Source organism: Coccinella septempunctata, chromosome 1, assembly GCF_907165205.1.
Source record: "Coccinella septempunctata chromosome 1, icCocSept1.1, whole genome shotgun sequence".
Lineage (NCBI taxonomy): Eukaryota > Metazoa > Arthropoda > Insecta > Coleoptera > Coccinellidae > Coccinella > Coccinella septempunctata.
The window spans coordinates 57819244-57840394 of NC_058189.1; the positions used below are offsets into that span (position 1 = coordinate 57819244).

Sequence of the window (21151 nt, forward strand, 5' to 3'; positions counted from 1 at the left end):
AACTCTATAATCTTTGGTACCGAGTACGGCCAAAAGCCCGAAACACGTGTCTACTTCTCAGAGGGTTATGTCCGTTAAATTTCTTATTCTATCAACAGTTTCAAATCAGAGACATCAGCCTGTCTCTGGTTTCAAACTGTTCTTTCATCATCCCACTAAATGACTTCCAAATGCGAAACCACCCACCATATGATAATCATTTGCATTATCGACTTCGAATCAGGTATGTATAACAAAAAAACAAAATATCTCCTCATGTTTATCATACTTCCACATATGTAATAACCATATATTTCATTCATAAGAATTAAATCTTAAATTTCGAATTTTTCGGGAAATAACTTATTATAAGTTGGTTTTCGGACGTTTTTCAAGCCATTCCTTGATAGAAGGCACATTCGTGACGTTGTTCTTCACTGAAATCAGGTTTGGGCGATTTTCAATGAGATCCTTCTTCAGCATAAAATTCATGTAATCAAGCAAAGACACAAAGTACAAATCTGCCCATGTTAGCTGAAACAAAACATTTTCTCACATGAATTAATTAAAACTATAGAGAAAAATGTGAATTTTTTTTAACATGCTACTTACACGTCCCAAAGCCAAATGTCCATTATTTTGCTTTGCCACATCCTCCAATTTTTCCAAGAAGAACGGTAATTTTTCATTGAATAGAATTGCTCGTTCCCGTTCTTTCACTTTTTCATCAGACTCGTAATGGTACTTGCCAATATCTGCAAAACAAAAAATATCAGAGGATTATTTAATTCAAAAAATTTCAAGTTATTCGTGATACAATATTGTTCTTACTCTGACGTAAATCATTGACTGCCTCGGCAATTGAATCAATTTCCAAATTTTCCCAGTCGTCGTTTCCGGCCAGTTTCACCTGCTTGGCAAGATATCTGCAGATGGCTAAACTTTGGGGTATTTTTTTTCCATTGTGCTCAAGAACTGGAAGTTGTCCGAAAGGCATACCTGGAAAATTGAGTGGAAGTATCCAAAAATTAGAGACAAGTTGATTTTTCCAATGAAATACATTGCAGCCTGCATTGCCAAAAAGGGCCAAGACTGAAAAAGCCCAATGAAAACTGTACTACTTACTTACTTACAAGATAATTTTGCAAATCTTTTCCATATACAGGGTGTTCGAATTTAACGTTCATATAATATATTTCATAGAGTATGGAAATATATCATGCGTTCAAAAAACTTGGAAAGTCAGGCTATTTGAGAATGATTTGTTTTAACGCGGCTCGTAAGTAAGTCGTTTAAAAGCTTAGAAAAATCTTCCTTAAGGAAAGAACCTTTTATTTCTAACCCTAAAATCGAAATTAAAACAGGAAAATTCCTTTTTTCTTACTAGGTTTGAGTTGGGGCCATTGTTCGATTTCCACTCTACAATCTTCAAATTCTATCTTCCCATAGCTCAATAGGAACCTAATGGGTTCACCAAGGGCGGTTATATTAAAGTAGGTTACTTTGTAAGCAGGGGCCATCTCTGAAATAAAATAATTTCATTATTTTATACAATTTTGAGCATAAATTCGTTACAACACATTGACCTAATAATACAATATTTTATTAGGTCTATGTTACAACATAACCTTTGAATAACGGAATACAATGTAGGTACATAGCATATAACTTTCAATGCGAAAAAAAAATTATATTCAATAAATTCTCAGTTTTGGAGAAAAATAGTTAAATTGAAATTTTTGCATAAAAAATATAATCTTCCATTGGATTATCTTTTTAAATATCATTGCGGGAAAAAGAAAAACTACTTAGTAATCCCAAAGCGAAGTTTCGGCAATAATTAATTCTTCTTCAGGTTCTTGTCCGACTCCACCACAGGCTAAGCAGGTACACCTTTGTCTATGAGCAGGTATATTAGTGTTCTGTGGGTAACGTACACAGTCACAGAAATTACACTACGCTATTTTCGTCTCATTCATAGATCAGCAAATTAATTTAGATTATAAATTTCCAACCAATTGGCCATAATCCATTTTAAAATATAATAATACTAGAGGATATTGCACATAAATGGATCTTTATTTTACTGTTCGCTCTACATGTTTCGCCTTAAGCTACATTCACAATCAATTCACAGGCCGAAGTGCACTTCGGCACGGAAGCTTAGCAGATGGCGTTCTCCGTTACCATTCACAATGAAATTCAAGACAAAATTTCTTGCAAGTCGCAAACTATCACTTCGGCAAGGAATTTCGTGCCGGCTATAGATGATGCTGATGCTTATGTTTTGATCAGTTACATTTTTGATTCATTTGAGTATTTGGTTCCAAGATTATTGCGAATGGTAAATTTCGTGCCGAAGTGCACTTCGGCCCGCGAATTGATTGTGAATGCAGCTTTACTGAGGCACCTTCAGGAGCTTCGTCCAAATTTACAGATATTAAGCAACATCTCTAGCTGGTCTCCCCGAACTGAATCAAAATTCGTAGATGTTGAAACAAGTGATTAAGTCAATTCCTAATTTACACAAAGAAAATTTTCTTTGAATTTTGATTCAGTTCGTTGAGACCAGAGATTATATGTTGCTTAATATCTGTAAATTTGGACGAAGCTCCTGAAGATGCCTCAGTAAGGCGAAACATGTAGAGCGAACAGTAAAATAAAGATCCATTTATGTACAATATCCTCTAGTATTATTAATTTAGATTAGTTTGTCTATGGTATTAACTCAATGTGCGCCTATGAAATTGTGTTCTAATCAAAGGAGTTGTTACTTTTTGTTCTAATTTCTCCGTTTCAAATGACCCTGACCCTGACTTCACTGCAGGAGAAGCCCGCTTGAAAAATTCTCCACGAACAATCTATCCCAGTGTATATGTATAGGTGTAGGTACATATTTATGCAATATATAGATGTGTTTTCACACAAAAGAAGTTCTTGTCTTTTAAGTAGATCCTCTATGAAGCGATCAGAATATCATTTTTTTCGATACAGTTTTTAATTTGATTAGAGAACTGTTGTGAAACTCTTTTCCATATAATGTGATATGATATAAGCCATATTCATTAACAGTCAAATCACAATGTTATCTCAACGAACAATTAAGTGACGAATAAAAGCTTTCAAAAGTTGATTTCGTCAATGACGAATGGTTATTGAATATTTTGATTTCCAGAGTAGTCATTTCAATTTAAATTACGCAATTTTAATGGTGAGTATTTCGCAATTTGGCAAAATAATATTTCAAATTGGAAAATTCAAAATTCATAAATATATTATGTATATATTTCAATCACTTAGAGCTCATTTGCATAATAGTATGGAATCGAATAAAAATTATATTTTCTATTGAAAAATGAAATTTTCCGGCTTTGGTCTTCTGACTGACAAACCAATTCTAAAATTGAATGGGCCTCAGGTATTCACATGAAGACCTAATAAGTGAGAAGCAGTAAAGGTAACTAACCTGGTACGTTGAAAATATCAATAGTTTTGGGGATTCTTTTTATTTCTACCTCTTTTTCAGGTGAAGCTTGTTCAAATGACATCGACGTGTCAGTCTGAATGAAAATTTCCGTTGTTCCTATTTTATCGTAGTGCTCTGTAAGGCATTAATTATTCGTTTTTTTTGTCTATTTCGGTAGAGGTAAATAACATAATGATGACCTTGATACCTCCATGTATATATTTTTTAGTGCGTATAATATTGTTAAGGGAGAAATCAGTTATGGAACTTATAATAACAATGTTTTTCAACCTGACAAAGATGAATTTTTTTATAATTGAAGATAATTTTATTTTTCAGCATATTCATCGATTGATCATCTCATCATAGAATGAAACGAATGTTGAAAATGTTCAGAAAGAATTAACATTTCTTTATTACAATTTTACCGACCGATAACAACAAAAGAAAGTAAGTTATGCTTACTGAATTGAAATGAAGATACGCTTCGTATACTGGTAATCAACTAAACCCATTCAACAGTGACTGCACAGAATGTTAAGTAAATTAAGATAAGATGAAGTGCATCACGTGATTTATTTCGTCCTTGATTATTAATTTGTATTTCGTGAAGCGGCCGCCAGACTTAACGATTTATCGTACTGCACGCATGTTGGAAAGTAAGAGCAGGGCGAGAGAAAATCCTTTCGAATATTTTGAAATAATTGTGGATAGTGCAGATAGTCTGCATAAGAATTTCGAAGGGAAATTTAGCCCCACTATTTTCGACCAATCTCAATCTGTCTTTACCAATAACATACATGTCTACAGAGATGCCTTTGTATATCTATTAGGATACACTTTTCGTATGGAAATTATCTTCTTTTTTCTTTACTAGGAGCAGATGGGAAAAAAGCTGTATAGGATGTAACGTCATATTTTAAAACAGGTCACATGAGAATTGAACTGAGAGTCTACTCTGTAATCTGTGACTGAGAGCCCGGCAAGGTCTGCTCTTCAGACCATGGTGAACCAAGAGCCAAGATAATATATGAAAAAAAAATAGTTCTTAAGCTGCATCCGCGATAAACTTCGGACAAAATATTTAAATCAATTAAACATGTAACTGATCAAAACATAAGCATCAGCATGCTCCATAGCCGGCACGAAATTCCTTGCCGAAGTGATAGTTTGTAACTTGCAAGAAATTTTACCAACTTCGAATTCCATGATAGACTTAAATTTCATTATGAATGGTACAGTGACTCTAACTGACGAATGGAGAACACCATCTGTTTAGTGTATTGCGGCCCGCGAATTGATATCGAATGCAGCTAGGGCAAGCAAACGAACTGAAAATATTTTCGAACGCGTTGGGAGCCGATCTTGATAGGTGGAAAAATATGTCTCTCTATATGTCACTCTAGTGAAATCTTAAGCGATTTCGAACAGCTGGTTATATATCCAATTGGCAAGCCTTGTAATTGAATATATAATATTTGATGTTCTGTGATTAGAGAGCAAAGACAAGAGCAGCAGTCTCTGGCTTTGACAGATAATTCCTTAACCTCAATCTCAAATAATAGAAGCCAGAGTCTCCGATAAAAGCTAATTTTTAAATAAAAGTTTGTTGTACTCTCCATAGCTTCTTGTGAAGTTTTTGTTTTATGTATGGAGGAAGTTTTAAGGATGGAGGATGTAACAAATGAAGATTCGACTTCTAAGAAGGGAAGACATCGTAAAAAGCAATTGTATAAATCAATTTTACAACAGATGGAATTTTATTTCAGTGATTCCAATCTATCCAAAGATAGATACTTATCACAATTAATTCAAGAAAATCCATGTGAGAATTATTTCTTATATTGAATTCAACATCAAACGACATTAATAAATGTTTTTGCAGTTGTAAGTCTTGATGAGTTTTTGAAATTTAACAAAATCAGAAAATTGACACTTAGTATTGAGGACCTGAGGAAAGCCATCAAGAAATCAGATTTTTTGGAATTATCTGAAGATTCAGAGAAAGTCAAACGAAAAACAGAAATCAAAGTTAAAGAAAATGTGGATGACTGCACTATTTATGTTGAAAAAATTAGTTCTGATTGCACTCATGATTTCCTCACTAATATATTCTCAGAATATGGTCAAGTTACTTATATATCAATACCTAAATACAGACACAATAACATGAACAAAGGCTTTGCTTTTATAGAATTTGATACTGAGGATGGTGTTCATAATGCACTCACTTATTTCGATAGTATAGGTTGCAAAATGTCTTCTAACATTAATCCAGAGGATTTATGCAGTATAACATCATACATAAAAGAAAATGAAATTTCAACTCAGGATGAAAAACAAGGATCTAAGAGAAAACTGTCGGGTGAAAATGAAGAAAATGATTGTAAAAGAGTTAGGCAAGACATTGAACTGAATGAAGATATAACTGTAGAAGGGGATCAAAAAAAGAAGAAGAAGAAGGAGAATAAAAAGAAAACCTTAATTAAAGAGTTGGGCTTACAAATCTTATCCAAGTAAGTTAAGGAAAATAATGTAAAAATGATCAATGAATTGTTATTACTTTTCCCTTTTTTGTATTATAGGCAAGAATGGAAAAAAATGCGAAACGGATATCTGAATTTGCAGAGGAAAAAAATGAGGGAAATCAAAATGCATCTTCATAGTTTTAAGACTGTAAAATGTAACTCTGAAAGAAATGAACAAGAAACTATCAAAACTTCAGATACAGAGAATACTGAAGAGACTCTTGCGAAGTTAGAATATGTTCCTGGCACCATTGTGAGAGTTAAACTTTCAGAGCCATGCCAAAGTGACAAAAAAATAAAGGTATTCATACAAATATTCGTTTTTAGTATACAGTAGAGACTCGATAATCCGGAGAACGATAATCCGGATATCTTACTAGTCCGGATTGACATCAAGATTGTATTATGTACCTTGTAATCCGGATCGCAAGACTCAATAATCCGAATTTGCGATCGTTGCATACGTAGTTACAGGTTCTAACTTGTCTTAACCTGATTTCTAAACTGAAACACTCATTTGTATTCTTATTATTTTGACCGTCGGACGTGCTTTGGTATATTATAATATTGCACAATGATAAAGCGGAAACATGTTACTTTGTCTATAAAACAAAAAAGTTAGATATTAGACAAATTGAAAGATGGTGTTAGTGGAAAATATGTAAATATTTTACATTGGGATTGCAATGGGCAGAAGAGAATAATATTTATATATTTACTTATATGCTGCTCCTGAAAGATATACAGGAAAAAGCTTTAATTAAGCATTCTTCTACTCTTACAGTTAAAGAACAACGTAAAATATCTAATTATTTCTAATAATACATTTGTGTTGGGATTTCGAGAATAAAGCCTATATTTATTTCAACCGTTTTTAAATTGCATCTCTACTGAATTGTAAGACGCGATATTCCGGATTTGTCATTAATCCGGATTAGCCCTAGCATTAATTGATCCGGATTATCGAGTCTCTACTGTATATAATTTCATTTTCTACACATTACTCCCAATAGGTACTCTAATGAATGGTCAACATTGTTGGTTGCTATAGGTAAGGCAAACTTTTACACACACCAGTTCTAAGTAATCCTTTCCTGCCTGAAAGTAACCAGTAATTTGATAATTCATTGATGCCCTATACTACATATTTCGTGTTTCATAACTTAAATTTCATATTTTTCAGATGGAAGTGAAAGCTATTGCAAAAGATGCCCTTTACGTTGATGTACCTTTTTCTTCTGGTTGTGAAGAAATATTTGTCAGATTTCCAACAAATGAAGCTGCTGAGAAATTCTGCACTGAAGAATTTGGAGCTAATAAAAATATTTTAGAAGGAGAAGAAGAACAGGTTTATTGGAAGAAAATTGAAATAGACCGAACAAACAAATTTCAAAAATCTAGGAAAAAACAGAGGGGAAAAGACAAATTATTGAAGCGAACTGAGAAACATTTGGCAAAGCATACACGATTCGATGAGAATGAATGAAATTTATCTGGAATCCAAATACATTCTACTCCAAAAATTGTTATTTGAAACTTCTCAATTTTAGAAGTGGTAATCAACAAATAAATATTTTGAAGAATAACTTTTTCATTGCTCCCGCTAAAAGTATTTCTCACATTCATGACAATAACTCAAGAAACATCAGATATCTGAAAATTGCAGACAGACACAACAAAACTTTTGAATGCATCCATTTCCTGAAGCTTTTTTTTTTAGAGATAAATAATAATAGTCAAATTAAAATAAAACATAATTAAAATTGGCGATCACTGTTTTATTATTACAAGTTTTTTTCTTATTTATCAAATAAAAAATTCATTACATTTCAGCATAACATTATGTTGATATGAATAACAAATTATCCATATTTTAAGGTCAAGTATCTTGTACCAAAGTAAAACATCTGTACACAATGATGATCTTGATCATTCTTCGAATTTCCTCTTCATCGGTGCTGACCTATTCCAGTTATTGCCACCACCAAAGCCTCCCCTACCACCGCCTCCAAAACCTCCTCTTCCACCACCTCCTCCAAATCCTCCTCTGCCACCTCGTCCTCCACCAGAACCCCCTCTGCCTCCAAAACCGCCCCCTCTGCCTCCAAAGCCACCACCTCTACCGCCGCCTCCAAAACCTCCTCTGCCTCCTCTACCACCACCACCACGGCCACCACCTCTGCCTCCCCTACCTCCTCCTGGGCCCCTTTTTGCGCTAGGAGCACCTGGAGGTTTAGGGAGGAACCTTTGGAGTGGCAAAAGCTTGGCTGGATCAATGAACAACTGAAAAATCAAATATTCATTATTTTAGGCACGAAAAAAGTTTTTCAGATTGGAGTGTTATTTGTGAAATGCAATTCTTTTCCAGTAGCAGATCCCTCACAAAAATTTTTATATATCAACATTATTTACAAGAATATATAATTCTCATATGAGGGAATAGTTTCATCTTCAAAATACTCAATGAAGTTCATGACTATATGTATGTTAATATTTATTGCATACTGTAATGGTTCTCACAAAATGATTAATGGAATATTTATATTTATACAACAAAGATTATCCAGAAATCCCAATATAGAACTTGAGTTTGAACAAAATATCACCAGGAACTAATTTGACAAATTTGGTACTCATGAAAACGAAGGATTATGCTTAAAAGTGAATGGCTACTATGTGGTATTAGTATTATTTCTGAACACTCATTTTGCTCCCTCAAGATAATATATAATTATTCAATAAGCGGAAATTATCTTGGCAATAATGAGGTAATAAGATTATACTATAGATCCATATGAACTTCTTACCTTCTGATTTTTTTGAAAACTGGAACTATAAATATTTTCTGACAAACGAACTGTAACAGAATAATCCCTAACGTTGCCAAGAATTTCGTCAATTTTTCCTATCTGTTCCATATTTTCCAAGTAAATAGGAGCATTAAAAAATGGTACATCTTCTATTTCAGCTTTCACTACTAAATCATCTTGGCATGTATAATCGAAATATCCAAATGGAATTACTCTCTCTGGTGGACCTTGTTGCTGAAATCTGTCACGGCCTCCGCCTCGTCCGCCCCCAAATCCACCTCGGCCACCTCGGCCCCCACGGAAACCACCACCGCCTCTGCCTCGAAAAGACATGTTTAAACCTAGAAAGTTCAAATTATCATATCAAATAAGGAATTTTAAGGTTATATAGAGAAGTTTACTGAATGAAATACTACAGGAAGAATGTGTTACCGTTTTTCTGCTTTCACTGATGATAATTTCTAGACTGAGAATAAATCTCAGATGCTCTAATCCAACACAATACACGATACCAAAATACCAACCAAAATACCAACTAATACAAACAGCAACTGACCACGCTTTTTAATGTTTTGCTTTGCTTCAAAGAGGTTAATCTTTGGTTTGGTTCCTAAGCACAGAACAAAATTTTCCAATTCTTACTCTTGCTTGATTCTTTTTTTCTTGGATAATTCAAATGTAGTTTTTTTTATTATGCAAATAAAATTTGAACATTTCAATACATATTTGACTACTCTGCTTCCTTGTATATATGTTGTGATATATAGTTTTGATTTATGGCAATTTTCAGATCCAGAGGGGTTGGTTCGTAGGCATAGATGTGATAACATATCTATTATTTATCTCTATGGGTGTTATGAAAGATGATTTAAAAAAAAATACATACAAATAAAATAAAAAAATTTCTTTTTACATCAAAAGCAAAATATATTTTCTAAATCATAGAATATCAATCGTTAATCTTCATAATGTTAATCTCCCAAATTACTAATTTGTAAAAATATTAACAGATTCTCTGTTATTAATATAATCTTGAAATTATTTTTTTACCCGGAGTGCGAGTCCGAATTGAAGGTTGATCCAAAGTCCACTCCTCGGCTTTCCAATTTTTAAGTTGTTCGAATTCGATTCATTTCGTGGTTTAGTTTCAGTAATAATTCATCATCAGTTGAGGTTCGATAGGGAATTTTCACAAAGAAATGGCCACTTTGCAAAAGGTTTTTTCATTTCTAGTTTTTCCATCGACTCTTTTTTCATTTTTTTCATTGTAGCTATCTAGAGGTTTATTGAGATCAAAGAGTCGGGCGGTTTTCCTTTCCTCTAAATTAAATAATTCGACTGGTTATTCATTTGGTGAGTTGATTATTCATTTATCTATGAAAATTGCACTTTAGGTACTCACTTCGTTCTTAAAAAACATATTATTTATAAATTTGAAAAATACAAACTGATGATGTGGAAAGAGAAAATCCATTATCATTTCATATAGAACAGGAATTTAAATAGTTAAGACAAAAGTATTGCAGGTATTTTTTTATCTGAAACATGTTTGATTCATTTACTTACTTTATATAATCTGGATTAGCTTTTTTTAGCTTTGACTGACACACAAAAAGAAATACAAGATGTGGCGAGGAAATTTGCCCGTGAAGAAATTATGCCTATTGCTGCCCACCATGATAAAACAGGAGAATATCCTCATGAAATTGTAAAGAAAGCTTGGGAACTTGGACTCATCAATGGTCATATACCTGAAGATATTGGTAAGCATTATGTAAATTCTAGGTATCTATAATCTAACAAAAAACTAATTTTTCATGGTCAAAAATACTTTAAATATACATTGAACCTCAAATCAAAACTGGATCATTTATGTAGGTATTCCAAGAAGAAGTAAACATTTTAGTTTTATAATTGAGAATTACTCCTAGAAACTTTATTTTTATTATTATAGTTTCAAATTTCTCCAACAATAGATCAGTAATTTCACAATTTTTCATGAAGTTTGTGAATATTTGTTCATTTCCAGAATAGTTTTTTTTCCCCTCCATTCTAGAATCTAGAATCACTTGGATTGATCTCATGAAAATGGGTAGACTTCTGTGCTAAAATAAGGTTTTCTTGAGATACTCCCAAGATTAACTTTTTTCTTCTAGTATCAATTCATATGAATTTTTTTTTGAGTTAACATGCTATCAGAATAGTAAAACAATCTGAGTTGTTTCTGGTGTGATTCTGAATTGTGTTAAGGATGGATCATAGACTGTAAAATTTAAGACAATTAATTTAATTTATTTAATTTAATTTATTAACTTCCACACCAACACCAATAACTATGGTAATTACAAATGTAGAACAAAAAAAAAACTTAATCTAGAAAAAACAAATCCCACAGGATTTTCAAACAGTCATTAATTAGATGTAATAATTTTTTTCAACTTCAAGGTTACACTTTGGGAGTAGAAAGAGAATAGCAATTAATTATTTGTCAGTATGTTAATTTTAAATTTTGTGAATTTCATTCATAGGTGGAATGAACAATAGTGTCTTTACTGGATGTTTGGTAGCTGAAGAACTTGGTTATGGTTGCACGGGTATAGCTACAGCTTTAGAAGCCACAGGATTGGGTGTAAGTTAATGTTTTTTTTGTTAATATATTAATTATATCTCTTCCTGACCTTCTGATTTTTTAATGTTTGTTGGTCTCTCGCTTTTGTTGTATTCAAATTTTTCATGGGACAGTGAATTACCAAAAAAAAAATTATAATAGGATAATGAAGGCTGCTTTACAGTTATGGTGTATTATACATGTTGTATAAATTATCTTTAGCCAAATAACACAGTGATTGTACAAGAAAAAAGTATATATAGTATGATCTTGTGTTGTAAAGTTATTCAAGATTCTATTATTTTGTAACAATTAACAATTTTTCACTCAAAACAAGGCATATCTTGAAAACTATATCTTTCCTCTGGTGTACAACGAATTTTGATTAAGGTGATGGTTTTGAAGAATGTTTTGAGAGAAAAATTATTGTGGAACTTGGCAAAATATTTGTATAGGACCATATTCCATAGGAACTTTCTTGTTGCAATCATTCTATGAAATTCGGTCAGAGATTAATTCGTGTATCAAACAGGGTTATAAAAAAAAAATTCTTAGAAATTCTATAAGCGGGCTTGAGTGAGGCCCCAGATTCACAACTGGGCATGGTAGATGACCTCACTATTGAACTAAAGAGCTTCTTATGAGTTCCCCTAAACCATACTTCTGAGTAAGGTCAGAAACATCGGAGATCGTTTGATCACGAATAAGAATATTGACTCTTAAATTTCAATTGATGTTTAAAGTTATAGATAATTTCAAATTATTATTTTATTGTTAGCATCGATAGGACACATCAAACAGTAAAGCTTTTTAGTCAGGCGTATCGTCATTGTTTTTAGTATGTGAAATCATGTAAAATTCAACTTGAAGAACATGTTTTGATGTTGAATCCTACATTTTAACATTTATATAACTATCATTTCCAGCAAACTCCAGTCATTATTGCTGGCAACAAAGAACAACAAAAGAAATATCTGGGACGGCTCCTTGAAGAACCTCTTCTTGCAGTAAGTTCAAGTTGATATCAGCACATAAATAAAAAATTCTTGAGAATCAAAGCATAAAACATATTAATTCTGTTGAATGTATACTCTACATCAAAATCTCTTCACATTTCATTTTAACTCACATGTTTGTTCTTTCCTCATCATCTTTCATTAATTCTTGTTGAAATTAATTTTGTTCGTCATGAGTATTTATTAATTTCCAGTGACTTTCTCTTTCAGGCTTATTGTGTGACTGAGCCAGTGGCTGGATCCGATGTGGCTGGTATCAAAACAAAAGCTGAAAAAAAGGGAGATGAATATATACTTAATGGCCAAAAAATGTGGATCACAAATGGGGGAGTTGCAAACTGGTAATAATAATGATAAAAAACTCAGCAACCAGTCTTAAGACTGGTCAGAAGCTGAAAAAATTCTCCACTGAAGAAGCTTGTAAAAGTTAATGAACTTCCAGGTACTTCGTATTGGCTCGCACCAATCCAGATCCTAAAGCTCCTGCTAGTAAAGCTTTCACTGGTTTCATAGTGGAGAGGGAGTGGCCTGGAGTAACACCGGGAAGAAAGGTATATAAGGAATAAATGTCTCAATTTTACGATTATTGTTTTGATTATTCAAGGAACAAAATATGGGTCAGAGAGCTAGTGATACCAGGGGTATCACATTCGAAGATGTTCGAATTCCAAAAGAAAATGTGTTGATTGGAGAAGGAGCTGGTTTTAAAATTGCTATGGGTACCTTCGACAAAACAAGACCTCCGGTAAGTTGAAAGTCTTTCAATATATTTTACAAGAAGGTGAATCTTTTCTATCAGAAGGAAGGACTCAATATGTGATCCAATCAGAAAGCCCAGGTGAAAACTAGAAGTCATAAGTTCGAAAACTCACCATAAAAATTGATCCAAATAAGTCGCAACTATTGTTCAACTCCATTCCATTAAATCAAATTCAACTTAACTTGCCATCCTGGAAGTTCTATATAGCCGATTTTTGTTGAAAAGACTGGACAGGGAATTCGAAAAATATTCAAATGTTTTTCTTCAGAACTTCTCCAAAGAAAATATCGAATTCAATCAGAAAAACCTGTCATTAAACCTGTTCGATACTTTTAATCATTTCAGGTTGCCTCCGCCGCCACTGGTTTGGCCCAAAGATGTCTGGATGAAGCATCTAAATATGCCAATGAGCGCAAGACTTTTGGTGTGCCAATTTCCCATCATCAAGCGGTAGCATTTATTTTGGCCGATATGGGGGTTGGTGTTGAACTCTCCAGATTGGCTTGGATGAAAGCTGCATGGGAAGTCGATAATGGTATGTCCATCATAGATATTCATGAAAAATAGAAGGGATCTTTCTCTGCTTATGAAAGTATTTATATGGAATATCTTCAAAACTTCGCATTTCAAAGACATCATTTTCAGTTTTTTCTTGGAAAACTTATTACGAGTACTTGAAAAACAAAAATGAATATGAGGGTTCAAAATTTAAAGGGCTTCGTTAATATTTCACCATTTGCCAACATTGAATACGGATTACGTAAATAATAAAGGACAACAGATTGATTATGATGATAAGACAAACGAAGATGGCTTCTTGAAAATCATCAGTTGTTATTTAATTCGTCATCAATTCAATGTTTGGTAAACAAGACATAACCTCATTCTTGGCCGAAGTCTCAAATCAAGAGTCAATCCTCCTTGTCTTAGGGCTTATTTAGGTCATAGCCTACTAGAAGTCAGAAGTTAACTTCTAGTAGGCTATGGGCTAGTTCATATCTCTATGACAAGAACTCGGTTTAGGGCGCGCTGTTGCCAATTTGTGCACGAGAAACGCTTTCGTTTTAATATGAATTCGAAAAGTTTGTGTAGCGAATTTGAAAAATTCATGAATAAAACTCATAACATAATTATTAAGGAAAAGCTGCAGGAAATTTGATTTTTTATTAGTTGAAAGGGCGGTGGCATGAGGAAGAAAAACGTTGGCATACTTATCAAACTACTGGATAGAATTATCTATATGAATGTAATTACAAACATGATTTTTCACATTAAAGACGTCTGAAATTCTACAGGTAAGAGGAACACTTACTCTGCTTCAATTGCAAAATGCTTCGCTGCTGATGTGGCCAACAAGAATGCTACTGATGCTGTTCAAATTTTCGGAGGGAATGGATTCAATACAGACTATCCAGTAGAGAAACTGATGAGAGATGCTAAAATATATCAAATCTATGAGGGAACTGCACAGATTCAGAGATTAATTATTTCCAGGCAAATAATTGAGAGAGCTAAGGAATTGAACTGAAAATATTCTTGAAAATAATGAATGAATATCATCGAAAATAATTTTTTGAATTGTTTTTATGAATGATTGATAGTATCATATTTACAACGGAAGTTTTGGCGTAAAGTTTACAATATTCAATAAATATATAAGTATTTTTATACATATCAGGTTGAAATTTAATAAATAATTATGTTGATCTGTGAATTATTTCATTTCCTCCATCGACATCCGAAGAATATTTCTACTGGAACTTTTGAAACGAAAAAAGTGCTGAATGTGTGCTATAAGTGTAGTCAGAATTTTTGGGGAAAACTAAAGCAGTTTTTTGACGTGAAGGTTTGGCGAAATATGAACTAGAATATATTTTGAAAATATTTTCCAAAATACAGCTTTAGTTTTTTAGCTTCTTGTTTAGACCTTCAGTCACGGAGTAATGATTTTTATTCTAAACTCACTCTAATCAACTCGGCAAAGATGAGAAAATTTGTATATTATATAAAAAGGCAACAGATTTTCCGAAAAATACTATACAGAGAGTTCCACCCTAATGGTGGACACTTTGCCTAAAACACTGTATAATTTCAAGTGTACCTCTGAAAAATTTCCTATACTAGTTGTTTTCTTACCACTATTGATTTTAAAGGGTGTTTTCAATGTATACAAGCACTAGTAACTTCAAATTTATAGCTCAATGATCTGGTGTAACAGTCACGGGTGAAAAAAGAAATCTTACACAAATATTTTCAATTAACTACAAGCATATTGCGAGAAATTATCTCAGTATTGATACAGGGTAATTGTTAATGAAATTATGAAACGGTTGGGAGTCTGTAAATGTTCACCATCTCAAAAAAATATACTGAGAAAATAATTTCATCCAATATAATTGATAATATAATTACGGATTACAATAATGACTTCTTAGTTTTCGTATTTTTTATCTCATAAACCCGGACATTGTAAAGTTTTTGCGATAATTCGATATCAAAGTTGAAGATTCACCTATGACCTACACAAATTGTGCTGATATTCTGCCGTAACTATACGAAATTCCTATTTTATTGAATTCGCTCCATTGACAAGAGGCGAATTCGATATTATCCGCTATGGCCACCATTCAACAGGTAGAATTTCATCTGGATTAAAATTATTTTATGGAATAATCCATTAGTTAAAAGTGATTTTACATTTCGAAAATGAATTTTTTCAGTTATCCAGGAATGTTCTGAAGCAAAGCAGCAAAACACTATTTTCGAAACAAGGTGTAAGAAATTGTTCAGCAGGATATAATTTCAGTAAGTAGATGAATGTTGTGTATTTGTAGATGATGTGCATCTCGAACTCTATGAAGTTAATATCAAAAATATTTTGATTACCCGATCAGCAGAAGTATATTTTTTACGTGGTTACAAAAATAAAAATATTTTCTTACATTTCGATATTTGTCGGTCAAACTCGTGGTAAAATTCAATTCAACTTCAACTCTTCAAAGAAATTAAAGAGCTGGCAGTTTCAAAAACGCCGGTAAACTTGAGATTTCGAAATTATATAGCTATCTGAAATTTTTTTCACTATAAAAAATTACCTGCCAATGATATAAAGACTTATGCAAAGTTCACTAAAAAATGAAAAAACAACCCAAAAAAAGCCGTATCTCAGGAACTATACATCTATCTAATGCGCTCAAATTTTGTACGAACCTTCAAAACCTTCAAACGAGAGCCAAACCTTCAAACGAGAGCCATGAGCCAGTTTTAAACTTGATCGAAATTGTATTTCGTTAATATTAGAATGATTATAATTTTTTTCCGGTAGCCAAAAGCAGCATCCACCGAGTTCGGTACTTGGATGAGTTCTGATTATGAATTTGGATGACAGCGCAAGAACCCAGAGGTTCTTGCGGGTTCAAATCATAGCTTGTCTAAATTTTAGATTTTCACCATAAGAACGATTTTTTAGGTCTTCTCTTAAAGGAGTTATATATCCTATCTAGTAGTATCTTATAATAACTAGATATAATTTTATTATACGAAAAAGAGCGCCATATATTTGAAATACTAAAATTCTGTTCGAGCATATTTATAACAAAAAAACTGTTTTAGATTATTTATTATTAATTCGTGCAAAAATCGAAGGAAAAAATCACGGAATATAACGAAATATGCATATATGTATAGTGCTATTAAACATATTTTTACTAAAAATTTCAGCACTAACTGACACCGAAAAAGAAATTCAAGAGTTGGCTAGAAAATTCACTAAAGAAGAAATAATACCAGCCGCTGCTTATCACGATGAATCTGGTGAATATCCTAAGGAAATCTTCAAAAAAGCTTGGACATTGGGTCTATTGAATGGACATATCCCAAAACACGCAGGTAAGCGCAATTTTTCCTGTTATCTGCACAAAAAGGTATTTTGGTAATGTAATAGAGTAGAGTGGCTAAATTTTTCATGCCTAATAGCGTACATCATAAGTAAGAAACGTTTATTCGTTTCGATGTCACTCAATTAAAAACTAGTGAAGAATTATGATTCCTTTCATTTTATCATATTAGTTTATTCTGTTCAGGTGGCTTGGAACAAACGTCTCTGACGTCAGGTATTATAGAAGAAGAATTTTCCTACGGCTGCACAGGAATTTGCACTGCATTGAATTCTACTGGCTTGGGGGTAAGTTATTCCTTCTTCAGTTCGTAATTTTTTTCATAGTCCGAAATTCGATAATATGTATTATTACCTATTATCTACAGTAATTTACACCTTTATTTGGATTAACCTTGACACTACAACCTTGGCAATAAGATATATGTATATATGTGTTGATTCTCATATTTATCGAAATTGATTTATTTATCCCTCTCACTTCTAGCAAATTCCAGTGATCATAGCAGGAACAAAGGAGCAACAAAAAAAATATTTGGGAAGGCTAATAGATGAGCCTTTGGTTGCAGTGAGTATTTTGTTATTCCTATTTTACTTAAGAAGCAATGACCATAGTTCCTAGGAACAAGGCATCTATCTTAGATGTGATCTAGTTACTTAAGTACCGCACATGACAGCTCATCAGGACTTCTGTTTGTCATTGAAGTTGTCTGAGGACATCCAATATATTCGAAACCATGCATAGCAGTCTTTGTTGGTTCACAGAATGATGGTGTTGCTAGTTGTGGTCGGATATTTACCTATGAATTTGTTGATATTCATGTTCTAAGTGATGTTAACATATAATTTCATTAGGCATATTGCGCTACCGAACCAGGTGCTGGTTCTGACGTAGCAGGAATAAAAACTACGGCAGTGAAGAAAGGAAACGAATGGGTCATCAATGGTCAGAAAATGTGGATCACAAATGGAGGTGTGGCTAACTGGTAAGTGCGATTTTGCAATCCTCATGATTTGACTATAATATAAAAATAACTTTGTAAAGTGCAGATATTAATTATTTATTACTATCCCACCTGCTTCTCAGGACGAATTTTCTTTTTCTTTACTCAACCTTCTTTACTTATTCAATTTTACTTCACTCAACTCTACTTTCTGCTCTCTGTTGTGTGCTACTCTACTCTACTGTACTCTTCTATACTCTATACTACACTATACTCACTTTTTATATCTATTCTACTGCAATTAATACATACATGTTTCAATAAATAGTCTTCCACGCCTGAAGAAATAAAAAAGTAATTTCACATGAAGGTGAGGTCACTATAATATCTTCACATATCATATGCAAAATTGTATAGTACCCCGTGACTGTGCTAAACTGTATCTCATACACATGCTATACTTATTATTGTATGATGATAAAAATTGTTATGCCCTTTATCAAAGGAATATATAACCAATAAATTAAGAAAGGATAGCTCCCAGAGAGAGCTCATATACGACTGTCCTAAAAAATTATTTTATTCGCCCGCTTTTCAAGATTGCTGATGCCTATATAAAAAATGTATTTTTTTTCCTCATGAACAGGTATTTCGTACTTGCAAGAACTAATACTGATCCAAAAGCGCCTGTGAGTAAGGCATTCACTGGTTTCATTGTGGATCGTTCTACACCTGGAGTATCAGTAGGCAAAAAGGTAACTGCCTTTTTTATTTTATAATTTTTGTTCGATATAAGCTTGTAACTTACCTATATAGGAATTTGCATCGCAACTAGAGTTTTCTTAAACGAATGCAGTTGATGGATTATATTGATCATAATAATTCTAGTATTGGAGTGTAATATATACAGAATGAGTAAGAAGTACATACATGTATGGAAACGCACAAAATTAATATCTTTTGTAGAATAATGCACGAACAGGTCAATTTTAATTTTTAATTACGTAATTTTTCATTTATAATTGATCAATCAAGTTAGTCATGCACCCCCTATGAGGAGAGAACATGCATGCTTTTTTCGTAGCATTACTCTATTGTTCCAGAACTTTTCTACAAAATGAATATTTTACTCACTCTATATCGAGTTTCATGTTAACTTTCTTTCATTCCTCAATTTCGGATTTTTTAATCGTCTAACCTCCAGTTTCTCCAGTGAAGATTCAATAAAGGGGATTATAAGTTTTTTTCATGCTCGAAAAAATTAACTATTGGATGCAATAAATCAAAATCAAATTGTTCTGAAACTGTGTGCAGGAGCAGACCATGGGACAAAGGGCAAGTGATACGAGGGCCGTGACATTTGAAGATGTGAGAGTGCCGATCGAAAATGTGTTAGCAAACGAAGGTGATGGATTTAAAATTGCAATGCAGGCATTTGATGTTACCAGACCAGCTGTGAGTAATCGATTTTTTAGTTTACTAGACATTTTTCCTCCACATCCAAGAGGCATATGCCCTACCAAGAAGATATATCTTTCTGCGTACAACGGTTTTTCATAGTCTCGGCAACGGAACGATATCAGGGATAAGTAAAACATCGTTGCCAGATTGAAAAAATACCTGTTTTCATTTCACCGCGTTTTATAGAACATTGACGTTTAACTGCACACAATCAGATTGAGCATATCGGCAACCTAGTGAAATGTCCACAACACAAACTTTAGAAATTGCCCACCTTACCTAACCCTAACCCAAACTTACTTATATAGTGAAATTTTCCCAACACAAAGGTTAGAAATTCCCCACTCTTGTGAGTTTTGTGTAAACCTATGTATGTAAATCATTACGATTTACTAATAAGAAAACATTGATTCAGTTGAATATTATATATACAATATTATCCATATTGTACCATAAGGCTAATGTGATCTTTTGGTATACTCGGAGAGCATCTCTGCTGTATTAGACTTCCATAGGGAAGAACTATAACCGTACTATTATGAGTAAATAGGAGAGGAAAGCCTGCCTATAAGCATTACGGGCTCATTCAGATCTACCAGTTCGGCAGCGTTGGAGTGTCTGTTTACCCCCAGTACACCTCGTAATTAATGAGTTGGCTATGTATGAAGGCAGCTCTTAGTTGCAGAACAGGGACAATGGCGCGACTTTTTAGGTACACGCGAGGGCTCTCAAGATGGTGAAGGATGCAAAGGCATCCCTTTTCATAGAGGGGCCGCGTGGACAGCAGCTTCTGCTTTGACGAATCCTACGGGGTTCCTGATCTATGATGTACAGAAAACAGACTTCTTGTGCCTAAAGGCTTCCAACTGGTGCAATGACTGGGCACCTATTCAATAAACATTTAACGAAAATGAGTTGAAGTTGGTGTGGCAATATACAGAGTGTTCACTAGAGATGCGACAAAAATGCATGATTTTTTTTATATTTTCAGATAGGTGCAACATGCACAGGGTTAATGCAGCGATGTTTGGACGAGTCCTCGAAATATGCCAATGAACGAAAAACTTTTGGTGTACCTATTGCAGAGCACCAAGGTGTGGCTTTCATGTTGGCGGATATGGCTGTTGGCGTTGAACTGTCCAGACTGGCATGGAGGAAGGGAGCGTGGGAGTATGACAATGGTAAATTCACCTTTAGGATATCTTATGATAAGTTAATACAGGGTCCCGGATACAATTCCGTTAAACAGTGATGGGCGAGTTCGGTACATGGATGGGTGACCGCTCAGTAATCACGAAGTCGTCAGATTTGCGCAGTGTTCACAATAGAATCTCATGATTTTTCACACCGGTTCTCTTCTGTTAACGCCAACCAATTGATTACAGGTCAAAAGAACACTTACACGGCATCCATAGCGAAGTGTTATTCTTCTGATATGGCGAACAAAGTTGCTGCAGATGCAGTCCAGATATTTGGAGGAAATGGGTTCAGTAAGGAATATCCAGTCGAGAAACTGATGCGGGATGCTAAGATTCTCCAAATCTACGAAGGAACTTCTCAGATTCAAAGACTTATAATTTCTAGGTACATCATCAGCAGGGCTAAGGAGTTGCAGTGATTATGAAAATAAAATTTGATAATTTTATCCCCATATTTTTATTGTAAATAAACAACTACGAAACCA

General features: G+C 33.5%; 5 protein-coding genes across 6 annotated transcripts; 3 read left to right on the forward strand and 2 right to left on the reverse strand.

The window, feature by feature from the left end:
* Window positions 1-246: 246 nt before the first annotated feature.
* LOC123312992 (glutathione S-transferase) lies at window positions 247-4062 on the reverse strand. 2 transcript variants are annotated; one of them, XM_044897649.1, is made up of 5 exons: window positions 3911-4062; window positions 1364-1501; window positions 811-978; window positions 592-734; window positions 247-513 (listed from the first exon to the last, which is right to left on the reverse strand). In XM_044897649.1, the coding sequence occupies exons 2-5, from the start codon at window positions 1497-1499 to the stop codon at window positions 346-348; spliced, it is 615 nt and encodes a 204-aa protein (XP_044753584.1). In that variant the 5' UTR covers window positions 1500-1501; window positions 3911-4062; the 3' UTR covers window positions 247-345. The 2 variants fall into 2 exon arrangements, with proteins under 2 accessions (XP_044753584.1, XP_044753578.1); XM_044897643.1 differs by lacking the exon at window positions 3911-4062 and adding an exon at window positions 3446-3574.
* Window positions 4063-4987: 925 nt separating this feature from the next.
* Window positions 4988-7574, forward strand: LOC123312976 (la-related protein 7). The gene is made up of 4 exons (XM_044897620.1): window positions 4988-5270; window positions 5331-5961; window positions 6031-6274; window positions 7157-7574. The coding sequence occupies exons 1-4, from the start codon at window positions 5096-5098 to the stop codon at window positions 7457-7459; spliced, it is 1353 nt and encodes a 450-aa protein (XP_044753555.1). The 5' UTR covers window positions 4988-5095; the 3' UTR covers window positions 7460-7574.
* Window positions 7575-7730: 156 nt separating this feature from the next.
* LOC123312802 (H/ACA ribonucleoprotein complex subunit 1-like) lies at window positions 7731-9332 on the reverse strand. The gene is made up of 3 exons (XM_044897305.1): window positions 9216-9332; window positions 8781-9124; window positions 7731-8256 (listed from the first exon to the last, which is right to left on the reverse strand). Exons 2-3 carry the CDS (start codon window positions 9114-9116, stop codon window positions 7903-7905), a joined length of 690 nt encoding a protein of 229 aa, XP_044753240.1. The 5' UTR covers window positions 9117-9124; window positions 9216-9332; the 3' UTR covers window positions 7731-7902.
* Window positions 9333-9719: 387 nt separating this feature from the next.
* LOC123318245 (probable medium-chain specific acyl-CoA dehydrogenase, mitochondrial) lies at window positions 9720-14873 on the forward strand. Its single transcript, XM_044904862.1, has 10 exons — window positions 9720-10000; window positions 10055-10136; window positions 10379-10546; window positions 11312-11412; window positions 12318-12398; window positions 12618-12748; window positions 12850-12958; window positions 13012-13152; window positions 13513-13702; window positions 14463-14873. The coding sequence occupies exons 1-10, from the start codon at window positions 9983-9985 to the stop codon at window positions 14693-14695; spliced, it is 1254 nt and encodes a 417-aa protein (XP_044760797.1). The 5' UTR covers window positions 9720-9982; the 3' UTR covers window positions 14696-14873.
* A 776-nt stretch (window positions 14874-15649) lies between these two features.
* Window positions 15650-21151, forward strand: LOC123311348 (probable medium-chain specific acyl-CoA dehydrogenase, mitochondrial). Its single transcript, XM_044895257.1, has 10 exons — window positions 15650-15801; window positions 15888-15972; window positions 16888-17055; window positions 17250-17350; window positions 17550-17630; window positions 17918-18048; window positions 18653-18761; window positions 19321-19461; window positions 20459-20648; window positions 20853-21151. Exons 1-10 carry the CDS (start codon window positions 15784-15786, stop codon window positions 21083-21085), a joined length of 1257 nt encoding a protein of 418 aa, XP_044751192.1. The 5' UTR covers window positions 15650-15783; the 3' UTR covers window positions 21086-21151.

Excerpts from the sequence above, each read along its gene's own strand:
- LOC123312802 (XM_044897305.1), bottom strand. The coding sequence starts at position 9,116 with ATGTCTTTTCGAGGCAGAGGCGGTGGTGGTTTCCGTGGGGGCCGAGGT. Across the intron at positions 8,257-8,780 it reads GTTTTCAAAAAAATCAGAAG|TTGTTCATTGATCCAGCCAA; the intron begins GTAAGAAGTTCA and ends TTGATTTTTCAG.
- LOC123312992 (XM_044897643.1), bottom strand. The coding sequence starts at position 3,527 with ATGTCATTTGAACAAGCTTCACCTGAAAAAGAGGTAGAAATAAAAAGA. Across the intron at positions 735-810 it reads AGTCAATGATTTACGTCAGA|ATATTGGCAAGTACCATTAC; the intron begins GTAAGAACAATA and ends TTTGTTTTGCAG. Across the intron at positions 514-591 it reads GACATTTGGCTTTGGGACGT|CTAACATGGGCAGATTTGTA; the intron begins GTAAGTAGCATG and ends GTTTTGTTTCAG.
- LOC123311348 (XM_044895257.1), top strand. Across the intron at positions 15,973-16,887 it reads TTCAGCAGGATATAATTTCA|CACTAACTGACACCGAAAAA; the intron begins GTAAGTAGATGA and ends TAAAAATTTCAG. Across the intron at positions 18,762-19,320 it reads GAGTATCAGTAGGCAAAAAG|GAGCAGACCATGGGACAAAG; the intron begins GTAACTGCCTTT and ends AACTGTGTGCAG.
- LOC123318245 (XM_044904862.1), top strand. Across the intron at positions 10,547-11,311 it reads TCATATACCTGAAGATATTG|GTGGAATGAACAATAGTGTC; the intron begins GTAAGCATTATG and ends TTTCATTCATAG. Across the intron at positions 13,703-14,462 it reads TGCATGGGAAGTCGATAATG|GTAAGAGGAACACTTACTCT; the intron begins GTATGTCCATCA and ends GAAATTCTACAG.
- LOC123312976 (XM_044897620.1), top strand. The coding sequence starts at position 5,096 with ATGGAGGAAGTTTTAAGGATGGAGGATGTAACAAATGAAGATTCGACT. Across the intron at positions 5,271-5,330 it reads ATTAATTCAAGAAAATCCAT|TTGTAAGTCTTGATGAGTTT; the intron begins GTGAGAATTATT and ends ATGTTTTTGCAG. Across the intron at positions 6,275-7,156 it reads AAAGTGACAAAAAAATAAAG|ATGGAAGTGAAAGCTATTGC; the intron begins GTATTCATACAA and ends CATATTTTTCAG.